Genomic DNA, 15849 nt, shown 5'->3' on the forward strand with positions numbered 1-15849 from the left:
AGTTGCTGGTTTGCTTGCCCGTGAGTGGCAGAGCAGCGCTTGTCGATAAGTGCACTGTCGTACTATCTCTGGAGCGACCGCTAGTATTTCCAGGTCGTCGTCTGTCTAGAGTTCAGTCCGGGCGCAGCAGCAGTGAAGTTGGGGACGGAGCGCCAGTGAGGCACGGACAGTCAGTAGTTGCCGACCGCTGGTCACACACATGAACTATCCGACGGAAGGAGACTGGAACGGGAACGACCGCCAGTTGGTCGTTCGGCTGGTCGTTTGGTTGGTCGTCTCATTGGGCGACGTGTATTTGGTCTTTTGACCGCTGGGCCCCGTCAGTTGGTCATCTTGCCGGACGTGGATCGGTTCCTTCCTCGTGCGGATATGTCGTCGCCAATGGGAAACAGTTACCTCTGCCGATGGGTCCGAGCCAGTGTGCCCGGGTCGTCGTGTCTCCGAGTTCCGAACGGACATGGAATTGAGCAGGGTTGGAGCTGCACTCAGCTTTGGACAGCCAAGACTCGCCCGATCGTCGCCGACACGCGTAACTTGAGTGGGAACGACCTGGGTTGGTCGTTCGGCCGGTCGTCTCATCGGAAGACATGTAATTGGTCGCCGACCACTTGTGGAAACTCTCTGTGTGTCGAATTTATTCGTCCTTCTTGTTCCACAGTGATTGCTTTTACGATTGTTCGAGTTCTTGTGCAAGTGTGTTTACGTCGAATTGTGTGTAGCTTCTGTGATTTCCACTGAGCAGATGAATGCTGTCTGCGTACTGGAATAGGCAGTTAGTCGGTTGCGACAGAGAGAATTGATTAGGTTGTTGGTCGGTTCTTCAGCGGTCCCTAGGTCGTGTTGCAACCCGATTGTTTAGTGTTACGTTTGGCTGCCTGTCTCATCTAAACTGTGGTTAGAGTTTCCTCCCCAGGCTGACCCTTGGAACACTTCTGAGCACCACTGTTTCTTGTTTGCGATTGTCATTTTATTTGGTCGCAACCCCTGTGCCAGGCCTTCAGCCGTGTATTAATATAGTCTGTTTTATGTTTAGTATATGGCATTCAGCCGAACTTCATAACAACTATTTTAAGATTAGGCCTTCAGCCGTGTTTTTATTTAAAATTCTTGTTGCTCTGTTCAAAAATCGCTCTGAGCAGTATGCGGCTTAACTGCTGTGGTCATCAGTCCCCTAGAACTTAGAACTACTTAAATATAACTAACCTAAGGACATCACACACAACCATGCCCGAGGCAGAATTCGAACCTGCGGTCGCGCGGTTCCACAATGTAGCGCCTAGAACCGCTCGGCCACTCCGGCCGGCTGTTGCTCTGTATTTACACCTTCGGACGCGTTTGTTTCAGAATCTGTGGCTTTAATATGTAAATCCTTGGCTGTACGATTTCTCTTTAATTATCTTGAATTCTTGACACGGTCTTCAGCCGTGTTCTGTAAGTGTTTATCTTAAGGTTGTCTTTAATTATTCTTGAGTAGTTGTTTGGGCCTTCAGACGACGAGATACTTCAAGTTTTCTTAAAATGTTTTTCTGTTGTAAAAGCTTATCTTTAAAGCCTCTATTTTATTATGTAAAGGAAATTTTTTTGTTGGGCTTTCAGCCGAAGAATTAGCTTGAATTTTTCTTAATATGGCCTTTAGCCGGAATTTGTAAATGCTTGGCTTCTAAAGAATTTCCTTACCTGATCTGAAATACTATTTCGGCCTTTAGCCGACAAGACATTGTAATTTTACTTAAGTAAGGCCTTCAGCCGTTGCTCTAAATCCTGGTGTTTTAAAAGCAATCATTTAAACTCGGGCCCTCAGCCGTGAATTGATCTTTGTTGTTTTTAAAGAGAAAACTGTGCATTGGTTTGAGGAATAAAGTTGTGTGTGTTCTTGTATAACTAACAGTAATTGACCTTGGCCCCTATCCACAACCTGATCCGCCCAGTCCTGCGAAACTAGATTTCAAGCACTGTTGTGGTTATGCCACGCACGCTGACTGCAAGTTTGTGCGTCAGTCTGGTGATTCGAGCTGTTGTGCTACCATTCATGAACGGCATTCCAGGGGGTGTTCTCCAACAGGGTGAGGCTCGCTACCATACCACTGTTGTAACCTGACATACTCTACCAGAGTGTCGACATGTTGCCCTGCCCTGTTTGATCACCAGATCTATCTCCAATCGAGCATTTATGGCACATCATCAGACGACCTCCAGGATCACCCTCAACCAGCATTACTCGTCCCTGTATTGACATAGGGTACCTATACAACACAATGCATCCATGTTTGCATGCTTGCATCCAACATTCTGGTGGCTACATCGGCTATTAATGTACCAGCATTTCACATTTTCAGTGGCTTGTCTCGCACGTACATTATCTTGTGATCTTACGACGTTAATCACCTAAATATGTTACCTAGACAATGGTAACCCCGAAATATTATTACTCTACGTTATTTTTTGGTATTTCGATTTTTTACGTCAGTGTATATGAAGAAAGAGGGAAGGAAAGAGTACAAAAACAGACACGTAGTTGGAAGGGAAGAGAAGGTGGTGGACGAAGAGATTCTAGGTCGTGCGTTATCTGATGGACGATAGCACATACAGCAAGATTAAGAAGGAAGCAATGGATCGCAGGAAATGGAGACATAAAGGGCCTAGTCATATAGCAGAGAACTGATGATGAATCAAGTCGGTGGACCGTTGTAAGATAGAGGAGCTGGCCACTTCCAGTCGGCCATGTTAGCCAGGTAGAGTACTCACTTGGTGACGTTGCCCTCCTTGTAGGAGGAGCGGTAGAAGCCGTGCAGCGCGTCGCCCAGTTTGCCCGTGTAGTTGAGGCCCAGCTGGTAGCGGGAGTCCCTCCTGAGGCGCTGCCCGCCGCCCACGTGGAACACGACGAACTGCCGGTCCGGGTCGAAGGACAGCCTCTCCACCGGCAGCTCAGTACCCGTTCCGTCTGCAACATCATTTTACATTGACGCTGAATGGTCAGCGTCGTACGCTGCATACATTCTACTGTATTACACTGACGTGAAAAAAGTCATGGGATAGCAATATGCACATAGACAAATGGCGGTAGTATCGCGTACACAAAGTATAAAAGGGCAGTGCATTGGAGGAGCTATCAATTTTACTCGGGTGATACATGTGAAAGATTTCCGACCCGTTTAAGGCCACACTATGGAGATTAATAGACTTTGAACGGTGAATGGTAGTTTGAGCTAGACGCATAGGACGTGCCATTTTGTAAATCGTTACGGAATTCAATATTCCGATATCCACAGTGTCAAGAATGTACCGAGAATTACAAATTTCAGGTATTACTTCTCACCATCGACAACGTAATGGCCGACTGCCTTCACTTAACGACCACGAGCAGCGGCGTTTGCGTAGTCAGTGGTAACAGGGAAACAACAACGTGTGCAATAATTGCAGAAATCAATGGGGGACATACTGAGAACGTATCCGTTAGGACAGTGTTATGCCGAAGCCAAGGTAGCCCCTGAGGGCCAGCAACCCATACAACACTACAGAGGACGAGGTTGTCTATGGCCAAGACGTACCCAAAATCACCATGGTAAAAACCGGCTATTTACATACAAGATAATGGAAACAGACATTCAGAGCACTACTTCCTGCAGGGGTAGCTCGAGCCACGGCCTGCAGGAAGTATCACTACGCCGAAATCTGACTGACTGGAGACATATTTAAGGGCTAGAAACAAGCCCGAAGTTCAGTTCACGCCTGATGCCGACCTCGTGAACTGTGACCGTCAAAGATTACGTCTTCGTCTCGGAATTGGACTGTTACTAGTGTGTGTGTCACCACGAACCTTTGTGAAAAATAAGAAGTGAACTTTTGTTGGCGTCAATTAGGAGACTTTTTTTCGCTATTGTTATCTTTCGTTTGTATGTTCAGTCATTAAACTTGGCCGGCCGGTGTGGCCGTGCGGTCTAGGCGCTTCAGTCTGGAACCGCGTGACCGCTCCGGTCGCAGGTTCGAATCCTGCCTCGGGCATGGATGTGTGTGATGTCCTTAGGTTAGTTAGGTTTAAGTAGTTCTAAGTTCAACCTTATCGGTTGGATCCTAGGCAACTGGGAAACCGTGAACTAGTCAGATGAGTGCTGATTTCAGCTGGTAAGAGCTGATGGTAGTGTCCGAGTGTGAGAAGACCCCACGAAGCTATGGACTTGAGTTCTCAATAAGGCACCTGTAGCCTGGTGGTGGTTGCATAATGATGTGTGCTGGTTTTAAATGGAATGGACTGGGTCCTCTGGTCCAACTGTACCGATCATTGACAGGAAATTGTTATGTTCGGCTCCTTGAAGACAGTTTGCTTTGATGGACTTCATGTTCCCAAACAACGGTCACCGGGCCACATCTGATCGCCATTGGTTTGAAGAGCGTTCTGGACAGTTCGAGGAATGGTTTGGCCACCAAGATCGCCCGACTTGAATCCTGTCGAACATTTATGAGACATAATCGAGAGGTCAGTTGGTGCACAAACTCATGCACCGGCAACGCTTTCGCACTTATGAACAGCTACAGAGGCAGCATGGTACAATATTTCTTCAGAGGACTTCCAACGACTTGTTGAGTCCACGCCACATCGACTTTCTGCACTCCACCCGACATACAGGAGGTCCGACACAATATTAGGAGCTGTCTCATGACTTTCGTCAGACAGTTACAATAGTATACTGGATGTCAAGCAGCTGTTATTTAACAACAAGGAGAACATTAACCAGGAGGATTTCCGTTCTTGTAACTTTGTTCGCTACAAATATATGAACAACAGTACGTTTTTCTTACACGTCACCGTAGATTTTTTATTTGGTTATCTCGATAAACTTATCTACCATTCACGTATGGAAAGCATAACACAAAATGGACTTTGATCCTCTTGTAGTATCACATAGTGTAGGTACCCGGGTAACGTAATTTGCTGTAGTTGACAGGAAACAAATGGACACACAAAAGAAATGCACACCAGCCATTTACTCAACCGTCTTCAGTTGAAGGTTTGTGTGTGTACACTGCACACCAACGAAGAGAACGTGGAAATGCTGCTCATCGATGGAGCACAGTAATGCCTCAGAATTTTTCATGTGAAAATTTTTAAAGCTTTTTTAAATAAGACAAATGTTATTAAAATTCTACATCTTTGTTCCTCATGTCTACATACGTATTTCTCAACATAGTCACCCTGGCGAGGAACACTTTTCTCCCAACGAGAGACTAGTTTGTTGATACCGTCGTTGTAAAATGTTCGAGTTTGTTGACGGAGCCATACCTCGCCTCTGCTTACACCGCTCTGTCACTATCAAAACGAAGTCTTTACTATAGGGGACTGTAGGACTTATAAACGATATGTTGGCTGCAGTAGAGGTAGTCCTAGATTAAAAACTGTATCATCTTTGCTTTTTTTTATCGTGGCTGAAAGTAGGCGAAATGCTACTCAGGCAGAATAACTCCACAGAGAGCGATATCCCGGCAAGAATCCACCTGATGTTTTCTCGTCTTGTTGTGACACCTCGGGAAAAAAGAAGACAACACTATCATTGTTGACATCGCACAGAAGAAGCTGCAAAAGTTATTGTTTTCGCATCTGCAGCAGTGAATCCACACGTGAGCACACGGCAGCTTAGATTCCTAAAACCAATGAACATCGCATTCTAGCACGTCACTACTTCCATCCTTATCAAGCAAATATGTACCAAGAATTGTATGAGAATGATTTCCAGAATAGAGTTCTTCACTGGCCACACCAGGAAATCTCCGCCTCCTAGAACTTCTTCTCCGATATTCTTTTTACCTATGAACGTCCCTTCAGGACAGGCAAATATAAAGAACATCCGTTACTGGTGCAGCAAAAATCTACAAAGGGTTAAGCAGGAGGAACATCAGCGTCAATGGAGCGTTAATGTCTATTGTATAATGCTTGGTCTTACCACTGTTGGGCCTTATTTCATCACTGGTAACCTAAACGTCAGCCAGTATGAGAACTCTGTCACACGAATTCTTCGTCACCTTCTGGATGAAAAGCCACTAAGAACCAGAATGTTTATATAGTACTAACAGGATAGCTGTCCACCACATTATGTCTTGCGTGCGCTTTGTGTTCTGTACCGAAGATATCTTGCCAGAAGAATTGATCGCGGAGGAATAGCGGCTACGCCTGTTCGGTCTCCTTCGGACTTAAATACTCGGGACTTTTTTCTTTGGGAATGCATAAAAGACACTGTCTGTCACAAAAATCCAACAACTCCAGAGAACATCGCAGGAAGGTATCGTGTTTACGTGTAATTCACTTCGGGAGACAACAATGCAAGCGGCGATGAATTATTTTATCGAACGCATGGAGCAGTGCACCGCAGTCCATGGTCACCAGTTCGAGCACCTTTGAATCTTCTGTCCATTTTTGTGCGCTACAATGGATCGTAGCACTAAAAATCCTGTTAAAGATCCCCATTTTCTGCTTATTAAGTTGACTGTCATATTTATGTGGTTGATGCCTCTCTTGTAGCTAAACAACACTCTTTTGTTACATTTTTTTTTCTGATTCTGGTCAGAAAGTTGTTTGGGGTGATCAAGATAAACGGGACACTCTGTATACATGGATGGGACCGCCAGCACACGTTAGTGTAATGAAAATCTATCCAGAAGAGCCCCATTAGAAATATCCACCACTAGTATTTGGCTGCCAAGACCTTTTCGTAGGTTAAATCCAAAGGCCCCTTCTTACTGTCTCGTGTTACACAAGGAGGTGGTTCGACGATAGTATGGTGAGTATAGAGTACCGGCCTCCCTGGCGTTGCTGATATCGTTTCCGTTCCCTCCTTTCCTTTGAAATCTTACCCATCATTATCACCGCAAACCCAACAAAATACATTACAAGCATTGCCCACAGACAATCACACACGACTGATGCATACTTGAGACTGTATGCTACGGAAAGAACAAGAATGGTATCTCTATCTCCAACCTAGACGCAGGAAAATAGTTTATGCGGTTTGAACTATACATTTATTTATTATCCTGACGTCTAGGGCCATCAGGTCTCCCTTACATCTAACCAGGTACTTCACATATTTTGCATTACAGTTGTTGTTGTACAACATTATAAAACATTTTTTAGTTAATGCAGTCTACAAAAACAAATATATATATTATTTTCACTGCTAGTTTCAGACATTGCCCATTTTCAAGTGCACCTATAGTAACAGATGTGGACACATCGTTGTCAGATTGCTAAAATATCGTGTGCCATGCGTATTTGTGGACATTAGAGAGTCGTCAACGATCATCTTATGAAATATTAGGTGCATGACATGCAAAGTTCTTTCGAGAACGATAACATTACAACCTTATTAAAATGCCACATATACCACGAGCAGCAGGGAAACGAACCACGTAATGTTTACTACGTATCTCACAATGTGAACCTATTCAAATGACTGTCACATAAAGTGCAAATAAAGTAATTTAAAACACAGCCTGGTGCATCATGTCATTTAAAAAAAAATACCGTTTATAATAGTTCATGGGATGTAGACGAATAATGACAAATAACACGCAGGCAGATTTAAATTATAAGGGCTAACAGCAATGGATGTAGGTGGAAGAGTGGAAAAGGGAGAGTAAGAGGAACGTGATGAAATACAGCGATAAAATACAATTAATGAAATTAACGGAAAAGAAAGTGACGTGACTGATTGGGAAATTTGGAGAGAACGTTGCATAAATGGAATATGATAGGAGATTTCGCTTTAATGTTTGATAGAGCGAAAATGGACGTACGCAGTAATTTTTGTGCAAACGTAATGAGGCTGACAGGAGGAAATGCTTACTCCTAAAAGTAAAAGAACATTTAATTTGTGTAGAGTCCAGAGGCAGCTTGTTCCGAGAAGAACAGCAACAACAGAGAAGGTGTTCGCAAATGTTTTTGTTTTACGGATGGGCAAAGCTAGGGTACTAGATAAGCGAGACTTTTTGTTTCGATTAGATAAGATGACAGGTACTGAAACCCTGACGTGAGGTACTGGGGCGTATGTATACTAAGGAGCCGATGAAGTAATCATAGCGTATCGTAGTAATGTAACTTGTCTGGTAGTAACCAACCCAATTGGACGAAAGAAAAGCTGGCGTGCTCAAATAGACGGGTGCTGCAGATGTAAAACACACGAGCAATCGTGGCTAGTTCTAACCGTCTAGTCTTCTCGCTACTCGTGTCCTATCTGATTCTTCGCAATAGTGGAGGTTCAGTAAAACGAATTTACGTTCCGCATCCTGTGGAACTTTTCAGGGTATAGAGGCAGTCGGAAGTCTCTCAGCATGTGGAGGCAGTATATTTCTGCTGCCCAGATGAGATGCTGTTCCAATGTTACATTCAAGTTATTGACTGTTTTAGAGAAGGTACCGGAATACCATCGCCAAGAATGTGAGGCAATGGTTCGAGAAACTTAGAGCTCGTTAATTTCTGATGGGATAACTAAAATTACTGGAACTCCTTCGCATTTACGAGTAGTTTAAGTCCCACGATTTTCGTCCATCTTACCACTGATGGCTTATCATCATTCGTCTGGACGATCGCAGTATTGTCTTTAGTACTGCCACTTCGGTAAAGCTGATAGTAACATATAAACGATACTTGCAGGGGGGGGGGGGGGGGGGCAGAACCGACGAGATACTGAATGCTACGACCATTCCAAGTGATGACTGTAGGCTGTCAAGTTTTTTATACAGATGAACTTCATTGAGTCATCTATTACATCACTGGCCAGCTTCGGTCAGTGGCCATTTTAAAATACTATTGCGTCGGTGAAATCAGAATCATATTAAAAAGCCATTTAGTGCAACGTGGAACTGTTTTTATGTGTGTCACTCACATGACGCTCATTTCAGCGACTGCATCTGGAACTGGTCATAGGCCTAAACAGGCCAGTAATGTAAATTTCAGCTGTATAAAATACTGACAGCGTGCGGTGGACTGTTAAAACGGTTTTAGCATTCAGAAGTTACGTCAAGGATGTGGACTCATAAATGAAGACACAACGAGGTATCATTTCACGCATAAGGGCTAACAATAGTGGGATCAATACTGACCCTGTGACGTTTCTGAGAGAAAATGCCTCCGGGTCGACTTTTCGTTCACGTAGACAATACGTCGCTGTACGATTTTCAAGTAGTTTTCAGACCACTTCAGCATTATCTGAAAATTTTAGCTGTCGCATTATTCTAAGCAGTATGTCATATTTGGCATTATTAACTAAGTGGATAGTTAAGTAGTATGGTGACTATTGCGGACTATAGGTCATTACTGCGTTGGTGTCGACTAATGATGAAGAAAAAAAGAAATCATTCCGTTCATCAGCCGATACCTGAAAAAATATTTTGATTTTTGTTTTTCCGATACCCAGTCTGCGGAGAACATAGACAAGATAGGAAACGTGAAAGAACGAGCTTAATTAAGCACTGGGTGTTAGTTGCACAGGTATGGGAACCGCCAGCTGTACTCACTCTCGACTGCTGAAAGTTGCGTCAGGCGAACGGAACTCTCGTCGATTAGGAGCTCCTCCGAGTGCAGGGTCACGTTATCGGCGTCCTCCATGCATTCCATCAGGACGACCACGCTGCCGTGGAACGTGAAGTTGCCCACTGGATCAGCAGCCCTGCAGGGTAAGAGACGGAATGTCAGTAAAGTATGTCAGTACATAAATACAGTCTGGCCGAGCACTGATCACAAACTACCTAGACTGCCTACAGGCAAAGGAAAACTTCTCTTCTGTACTAAGTGATGTTCACAATCACAGCACCAGAGCGCTTACCCAGAGCCCAGCTCTCCTTCATCTGCAAATGAATTCGACTTAAACCTCAATAATGTATTCTTATTCTATATTTTGATGTACAGCAATCAGTTCATTATTAAATTATTCATCTCAAAGGAATTATCCGGATGGAAAGGAAATCGGTAGGTGTGACGTACATGGAAAGACAAACAAACGATTAGAGTTTCAGAAAAATTAGATCATATATTCAAGAGAGAGTTTCACAAGTTGAGCAAGTCGAGAAAAAGTTGGTCCACCTCTGGCCCTGTAAGCAGTTATTTGGCTTGGCACTGACATATTTGTTGGATGTCCTCCTGAGGGATATCGTGCTGCCAAATTCTACCCAATTGGCGCATTAGATCGTCAGAATACCTAGATGACTGGAGGGCTCTGCCCATAATGCTCCAAACGTGCCCAATTGTGGAGCGACCCGGTGATATTGCTGACCAAGGTAGAGCTTGGAAAGAGCGAAAAGCAGAAGAAACTCTCGCCGTGTGCGGAAGGGCATAGTCTTTTTAAAATGTAAGCCTAGGAAGGCTTCTCATGAAGGACAACATAACGGGGAGCAGAATATCGTCAACATACCGCCCTACCGTAACGGTACCACGGATGGCAACCACAGAGGTCCTGCTCTGAAGTGAAATAGCACTGCAGACTCTTCCTGGTTTTCGGGCCGTATGGCAGGTGACAGTCAAGTTGGAATCCCTCGCTGCCTGAGACGTCTCTGAACATTTCTTCGCTGGTCATCACGGCCTGGAACGTCACTAAATGGAGTAGAATTGCCTTCAGTGATGGCTCCCACTTCTAATGAGCCTCAATGATCAGCGAGGACGTGTCTGTAGTCGTCCCGGACACTAGTGGAATACCAACCTGCCACTCACCATGTAGCCTGACAACCAAGAGTGATGGTCTGGAGTGCCATTTCTTTTCATAGCAGGACCCTTTGGCGGTCATCCATGGAACTCTTACACTACAGTGGTGCGACGACAATATCTACGTCCTGTTTTGTTGCCCTTCATGGCAAGCCATCCTGGGCTTACATTTCTGCAAAATAATGCCCACCCGCACACTGTGAGAGTTTCTACTACTTGTCTTCGTGCTTTCCAAACCCTACCTTGACTAGAAAGGTCACCAAATCTCTCCCGAACTGATAATGTTTCGAGCATAATTGGCAGGGCCCTCCAATCATCTAGGTATTTTGACGTCCTGATGTGCCAATTGGAAGGAATTTGGCACTATATCCCTCAGGAGAACATCCAACAACTCTATCAATCAATGCCAAGCCGAATAACTGCTTTCACAAGAGTCAGAGGTGGAAAAATGCGTTATTGACTAGCACAATTTGTGAAGCTCTTTCTGTTGAATAAATCATCCACTTTTTCTGAAATTATAATCACTTGTTTGTCCGTAGATGTACGTCACATCTACTCTTCTCGTCCCATTCGGGTAATTTCTTCCTGTTGCGCGTCTTTCTAAAGCGTGTAGAACGCGAAATATTTACAAATGTTACTCAGGCAACAACAAAAACTGCATAAAATGGAAATTGCTTAAAGAGGCCTCTAGTGTGCATTCGTGCATGCGGTTCTAAAATCTGTCATTAGAGGGAAGTACCGACCAATAATTATCTTGTGCTCCTAGTACATCACACTGCAGATACAACAGTCTTTCCCACGACGCTTCAGCATAGCTATTTACGACTGTGATTATGACGGAATCGAAAAAAGCAATATGTGTAGCAATCGCCCTTCGAGCTGTAAGGGGAAGGATAGTCTTTTCATAAAGTGGTTGATCGGTAATAAAATTACAGAGAAATTTACGACGAGGTAGAAGCATCAGAAATTGTAACTGTTTAGATTACGAGGAACTTCCAGGAGTAGGTTACACATGTCGTCCCACGCTAAGAGCATCAGTGCTCAACAGCACTGATGCTTTGTCAGAAGAGAGAAAATGTTTCGGGTTTCCTGCAGAGACAGTTCTGCTGTGATACGGTTAATAGGTGTATCACATTGTGGGAGCGCAATGGTACGGGAACTGGGAACGTAGTCAAAAAAATGGTTCAAATGACTCTGAGCACTATGGGACTTAACGGCTGAGGTCATCAGTCCCCTAGAACTTAGAACTACTTAAACATAACTAACCTAAGAACATCACACACATCCAAGCCTGAGGCAGGATTCGAACCTGCGACCGTAGCAGTCTTGCGGCTCCAGACTGTAGCGCCTAGAACCGCTCGGCCACACCGGCTGGCAGGGAACGTAGTCCAGAGTTGAAGTACGCGGGACAGTACGATTATAGTGGGGAGAAAGTCTAAATTGCGTACAGATTCACAGAGAAATTCTGGCGATATGTGGACCAAATGCCGTCCAATCGTCGTCAAATGGTACCAAAAATTTGACCTAGATTTCTTGAGTGATTCTGATAAGGAAGAAATTCAAATACATGTCAACTGAAGAGACGCTGAGGCGTGAACTGCATGGATTTAGTTCTTAGTAATATTCAGCATGCGTCCTACTTTGTTGGCCAAGTCATAAACCTACTGCAGATGGTTATTAATGGAATATATAGCTCGGGTTCGATTTTCTGCAGTGTCCCTCGCATGTAACTGAAATTCACCCTCATACATATGGTAGTTGGAGGTTAAGCGTGAGGGAAACATCTGCATCTAGGAAAATGACAGTGGCCCAAAAACCGATCCTTGAGGGACATCAGATGTTATGTCCCTCCATTTCATCTTCTGTGATTCTTTTAAGATACAATGTTCGTATACTATGAGACATGATGAAAAGGTTTTCTGAGGCACGGCGCAGGATGCAATGTTTTGGTTTTTGAAAATAGTAGATAGCAATCAAGACTGTGGAACGGTTTGTTGATATGGAGAAAGTTCCGTACAACATCCTGTTGTCAATGTCTAGTTAACATCATACCGTGTTTAATTAACTGATACTACGCTATACATTCTAGCGTGTCGTTTGACACACGAGGAAGAAAGTCTACAGTCAAAGAGGCTACGCCTTAAAATTTCGAGAGAGTACGTTTCCAACCTTGTCATAAAACATTGAACATTACACGTAATGATCGGGACGGAGCAGTTAAAGAAGTTCAGGCTTACACAGAGACCTACCGAATGTGGTTGTTAGCAGCGAACAAAAAAAGGGTAAAATGTTACTAGTGCCCTCACCACACTTCATCACACGCTGTATAAAGGGTTTAGAAATTCAAAAGTGGATGTTGAATTTGGGGCGTTATAATCAATACGGTCAACACATCGTGCAGCATATGAGCTGTTCGGATAGGGCATGCGCTTTACTCGGAAATAGCACACACACACACACACACACACACACACACACATAAACACGCAACGGCCACACGTAATGTGAGCCTCACAGAACCGCTGTACCTGTCATTTCCGACGGTCAGAAAGAGCAACAGGTTGGTGTTGATATCCACTGCAGTGCATCCGGGTTTATCCCGAGGGAAGGCAAGATCGACCAGCGCTTGGTGTATCCTTACACATTCTCTCTCTCTCTCTCTCTCTCTCTCTCTCTCTCTCTCACACACACACACACACACACACACACACACACAAATGCATACATGGTGCACTACTAGTGGGTTGGGAGAATAAACCGCGCCTAGAACCTGCAATTTGATACGTTACAGTGGACGGTATAGTAGTTTGGAGACATCGCTGGACTGGCCGAACTTTCCAAGTTTACAGAGTTCTTTTCTTTTTTTCATGTATTTTACAATATTTTTCAAAGAGATCCATTCCATCTGATGTGGTCGAGTGCCAGAGCTCTTTGTATTCACCGTAAATTGTATGTGAATCTGTTGTATCATTCGTAAGGTAGTCCCCCGCATGGAATCTGACACTAGAATAGGTAGTGTTTACTATGGACCTACTTAGATGACCCAGATTCTTCTTCCTTTAGACTAAGAATTAAACAAGTACCGGTGACTAGGGAGGGAGTAACCATATTTGCTCTACTTTCATCTTCTTCCTCTTCTTTCTCAGAGTTTGTTCCCCATCACAGCGGGGTCCGCCTTACTGGCTGTCTCCTCTTAGAGGGATATTGTGGTAGAACAGTGTAGAGATTTGCTATCTGGATTTCTCTATGGAGAGCATCTGATTTCTCTTTGTATCATTAAAATGACTAAGATTCTTCCTTCTATGGCAGGTTATAACATGTATAACATGTTATTCTTAGGCATCTTTTAATAGTTTTGTGTATTTCTCTGTAAAGTGTCTGGTTCTGCTGGAAAAGCAGTAAATGAAATAATTTTTCAGTTTCATGAGATATTTTACGTACCTTATGATCCTGCAGGATGGTCCAAATTGAAACGCGGCAATAAATGATAATAAAACAAAATAACTCAGCCTGAGTTTCATGTGAGGTTATCTTGCGTGCTCGCAAGTGGCTCCCTCGCGACAGATGTTGAGGTCGAGTAGGGACACACATCGAACGAAAAGTATTGATATCTTACTCATGAATGAAGGCCATAACTTAAAAAAAAAAAAAAAAAAAAAAAAGCTCCTAAGACCCAGTTTTATAAAGGTGTTTAAATTGAATTCTTCCGACTAATCATGTTTATACTGGCTGATTGCTTTGCTAAGACAAGATTTTCTGAAACGGTTTTCTAATATCATGTTTTGGTTTTTATCATCAAAAAACCTATTTTTTTAATTATATCCTTCTTACTTACATCTTGTCATGTACTTACACTACCTGAAAAATACGTGAAGCAACCAGAAGGGCCATTCATCGGCAATACATGCTTCTCGCTCACGGCAGCAACCTGAACGTAGCCGCTTGTGTGTGTGGCGTTAATCGCAGACTACGAATGGGACGCCAGTTTCCTAGACGGTTATTGTTAGTCTCCCACCAATTGTGTAGGATGACACAGAATTGTACCTCGATGGTAATCGCAGTTGTGAAGGGGTTACGATGTGCTTGGTGCACGATATGGCCGATCAGATATGGTCGATCAGAACCTCGATGACGAGTACCCTTACCCCCAGGTCCCCATGCAGTCCAATGCCCCACAAATCTGGACATTGCACGATTCGACCAAGAGGCCAAATGAAGATCCACAAAGAGGGGCCTTTGAAACTCTGTTGTTGACAATGCTGCTTCGTAGGTGAATGCAACACGTCTGTGTCTTTCACAGCGATCACTCAATATCTGACGCTCTTCACGCCCTTTATATAACCTAACAGACCTGGTACTTGTAATAACATTCAATATGAACAACAGTAGTGCACTCTGTTGGCCGTTGTACGTGTCACAGAGTACTGCAACTCCAAAGATTCACATACCCGACGACAGTGTGTACGTGTACGAAGTTACATTGCCGTACGACCATATCTTTGGGTGGTTCACTTTTTTGTCATGCAGTGTATGTAACACATTGTTCAGTCGACATGATGTCGCGCAGGGTATCTACGTCTATTACATAAACTCTGCTCACATCTTTTAGCACTGCAGTATTAGATCTCTAAAATCAACAAACCCATTGTTAAAATTTATTTTTAGGAAGCATTTCTGTAGTATTCTGTTATTAGTACATCATATAAAACACCTTAACACTTGATATTGTACCACACAGTTACATTCTTGTCATGTGCGTACCAATGTCAAGAATGTAATTATGTGACGCAATGCTATGTATTAAGCCTTTATATTTTATATGATCCACTGATGAATGGCTAAGGCCGAAACGCGTCACAAAATAAAAATTGCTAACGAGAAGTGATTTGTTGATTTCAGTGACCCAATAAAGCACATGCTCAAAACTCTATTCACTCTTACATCCTGTTAAGTTACTAATTATGTCTTTCTGTCTGTTGGTGTGTTTCCTTAAACGCTTTTTCAAGTTTGAAGTATTTCCAATAGACTTCGAGTTTTTCAAACAGATTTGATTTCGCACCTCACTTCATTTTTACAGATCCCGGCGGAGGTTCGAGTCCTCCCTCGGGCATGAGTGTGTGTGTGTTTGTCCTTAGGATGATTTAGGTTAAGTAGTGTGTAAGCTT

General features: G+C 43.6%; 1 protein-coding gene across 1 annotated transcript in view; it reads right to left on the reverse strand.

The window, feature by feature from the left end:
- LOC126418899 (aminopeptidase N) overlaps positions 1-15849 on the reverse strand; it is a 310305-nt gene that overhangs the window by 277936 nt on the left and 16520 nt on the right. Inside the window, exons 2-3 of the mRNA XM_050085916.1 lie at positions 9505-9656; positions 2746-2941 (exon numbers count right to left, since the gene is read on the reverse strand). Of these exons, the coding sequence (XP_049941873.1) occupies positions 2746-2941; positions 9505-9604 (296 nt within the window). The 5' untranslated portion in view covers positions 9605-9656. The remainder of the gene's footprint in view (positions 1-2745; positions 2942-9504; positions 9657-15849) is intronic.

The sequence above is a fragment of the Schistocerca serialis genome, chromosome 9 (genome assembly GCF_023864345.2).
Source record: "Schistocerca serialis cubense isolate TAMUIC-IGC-003099 chromosome 9, iqSchSeri2.2, whole genome shotgun sequence".
Lineage (NCBI taxonomy): Eukaryota > Metazoa > Arthropoda > Insecta > Orthoptera > Acrididae > Schistocerca > Schistocerca serialis.